Source organism: Anolis sagrei, chromosome 2, assembly GCF_037176765.1.
Source record: "Anolis sagrei isolate rAnoSag1 chromosome 2, rAnoSag1.mat, whole genome shotgun sequence".
Taxonomy (NCBI): domain Eukaryota; kingdom Metazoa; phylum Chordata; class Lepidosauria; order Squamata; family Dactyloidae; genus Anolis; species Anolis sagrei.
The window spans coordinates 156,707,200-156,710,033 of NC_090022.1; the positions used below are offsets into that span (position 1 = coordinate 156,707,200).

General features: G+C 60.2%; 1 protein-coding gene across 1 annotated transcript; it reads left to right on the plus strand.

Annotated features, from left to right (window-relative positions):
- On the plus strand, positions 1 to 2,097 carry LOC132768087 (transcription factor Jun-like). The gene has a single exon (XM_060763689.2). It carries the CDS (start codon positions 189 to 191, stop codon positions 1,260 to 1,262), a length of 1,074 nt encoding a protein of 357 aa, XP_060619672.2. The 5' UTR covers positions 1 to 188; the 3' UTR covers positions 1,263 to 2,097.
- Positions 2,098 to 2,834: the final 737 nt, after the last annotated feature.

Genomic DNA, 2,834 nt, shown 5'->3' on the forward strand with positions numbered 1-2,834 from the left:
GCGCGTGGTGGTGGTGGTCCAGCGAAGGCGGGGCGGCCTGACGTCACTTCCTCGTCTTTGGAGGGGAAAGCGAGCGCGAGAGAGGGAAGCGCTGCTGCTGCTGCTGCTGTCGGAACATGCCGCGAGGCCGGAGCGCGCGGCTCGGCCTGGCCTGACTTCCTTGACCTGCCTGCTTGCGGGGGCCCAGCATGAGCGGCCAGCCGGGCCCCCGCGTGGCCGTGAAGATGGAGGTGGCGCCTTTCTACGGCGAGGACGGGCTGGAGCTGCTCCCGGACTTCGTGCAGCTGCCGCCGGGCTTCAACGGAGAGGCGGCCACGGCGGAGGAGGAGGAGAGCGGCACCCAGCAACAACAACAGAAGCTGCTCCTGGTGGCAAGCAAGAAGGTGCTGCCTCGGACTGCAACGCAGCCGGATTTAGGCGGGGGCGCTTCCTCGTCAGAGGCGGCGGGGCGCTTCCCTGTCCTGCCGGGGCCTGAGGGGAGCCTGCTGAAGCTGCCGGGGGCGGCGCCGGACTTGGAGCAGCTGCTCCTCCCGGGACTGAGCTCCCCGGCCAGCCCCGGCCTCTTGTTCCGGCCTCCTCCTCCCTCCGCGCCGCCGCCTCCTCCTCCTCCTCCTTCGGCGGTGACCCAAGAGCAGGAAGGCTTCGCCGACGGCTTCGTCAAGGCCTTGGCCGACCTCCACAAGCAGAACCAGCTCCTCGGCGTCTCTCCCGCGCCGCTCTCGCCTTCCTTGTGCCCGCCGCCGCCGCCGCGCCAGGAGGCCGTCTACACCACTCTGGGCGGATTCGACCCCGGTAGCCCTCCTCCTCCTCCTCCCTCGGGAACCACCACCACCGCCTCGTCCGCCTTCTTCTCCCGGAGGGCGCTGGATGAGCCGCAGACCGTGCCCGAGGCCTCGCCGGGAGTGCCTCCTCCGCCTCCTCCTCTCCCGCTCTCCTCAGGCGACTCTCCCCCGCCGCCGTCGTCCTCCCTGTCCCCGCTGGACGCCGAGAGCCAGGAGCGGCTCAAGGCCGAGCGGAAGCGCCTCCGCAACCGCATCGCGGCCTCCAAGTGCCGGCGGCGGAAGCTGGAGCGCATCGCCCGCCTGGAGGAGAAGGTGAAGGCGCTGAAGGGGCAGAACGCCGAGCTGGCCGCCACCGCCAGCCTCCTCCGCGCCCAGGTGGCCCAGCTCCAAGGCCGCGTCCGCAGCCACCTCTCCAGCGGGTGCCCCATCAACGCCAACGCCGCCGCCCCCGAGGCGCGCCCCGAGGCCGAGGCCTGCTGAAGCCTCCCTCCCTTCCGTCAGAGCGCGCCCAGGAGGACGGGGGAAAAGAGGGCCAGCCACCAGGGGCTCTGAGGGGACACCCAGGCCCCTCAGGAGTCAGAGGGGAGAGTCATTGCTCTTTTGCACAGGCCTTGGGGTGCTTTGTGGGCCAGCCATGAACTTTGAAGAGGAAGGCAAGAGCAGGGAAGCCTGCTCGTTTACACAGGCCTTGAGGTGCTTTTGTGGGCCAATCAGAAACTCTAAAGAGGAAGGCAAAAGCAGGGAGGTCTGCTCCTTTACAGAGGCCTTGGGGTGCTTTGTGGGCCAGCCATGAACTTCGAAGAGGAAGGCAAAAGCAGAGGGGCCTGCTCTTTTGCACAGGCCCATGGTTGCTTTTGTAGGCCAATCAGAAACTCCATAGAGGAAGAAGGAACTCTGAAGAGGAAGGCAAAAGCAGATGGGCCTGCTCCTTTACACAGGCCTTGGGGTGCTTTGTGGACCAACTAGGAACTCTGAAGAGGAAGGCAAAAGCAGAGCGTCCTCCTCTTCTGCAAAGCTCTCTGGGAGATTTTGTGGGCCAGCCATGAACTTTGAAGAGGAAGCAATAGCGGACAGGCCTTCTCTTTTGCACAGGCCTTTGGGTGCTTTTGTGGGCCAATCAGAAACTCTGAAGAGGAAGGCAATAGCGGACAGGCCTTCTCCTTTGCACAGGCCTTCGGATGATTTTGTTGTCCAGCCATGAACTTTGAAGAGGAAGGCAAGAGCAGAGAGGCCTCCTCATCTGCACAGGCCTTTGGGTGTTTTGTGGACCAACCAGGAACTCTGAAGAGGAAGGCAAAAGCAGAGAGTCCTGCTCTTTTGCTTGGGTAATTTTGTGGGCCAGCCATGAACTTTGAAGAGAAAGGCAATAGCAGACAGGCCTTCTCTTTTGTACAGCCCTTTGGGTCTTTTTGTGGGCAAATCAGAAACTCTGTAGAGGAGGAAGGAACTCTGAAGAGGGATGCAAGAGCAGAGAGACCCACTCTTCTGCACAGGCTTTTGGGTGCTTTTGTAGACCAGCCAGAATCATAGAGTTGGGAGAGACCTCCTGGGCCATCCAGTCCAACCTCATTCAGCTAAGAAGCAGGACAATTGCATTCAAAGCACCCCTGACAGGTGGCCATCCAGCTTCTGCTTTAAAGCCTCCAAAGAAGGAGCGTCTACCACACTCCCAGGACAGAGAGTTCCACTGCTGAACTGCTCTCACAATGAGGAAGTTCTTCCTCATGTTACTAATGTTCAGAAATTGAAGAGGAAGAAGGAACTCTGAAAAGGAAGAAGGAACTCCTCTGGAGGCACAGCACCCGACTGCTCTGCTCTTAACACAGTTGCAAACTGGTGTCCCAAAGTATTTTCACTCTGCACACACAAACTCTGAGGGTGGTTACTCAAACCACTGGTGCGCACCTTTTTTACTGTTTGTTGGTAAATAGTCATGGCCTCCTCTGGTCCTCGAGAGAGAAAGGGGCAATAGGCAGGGTTATTGTTACATATTATTATTATTACATTATAACATGGATTTCGTTCCTCGTCTTTCGCACTCTTCGTGGGTTA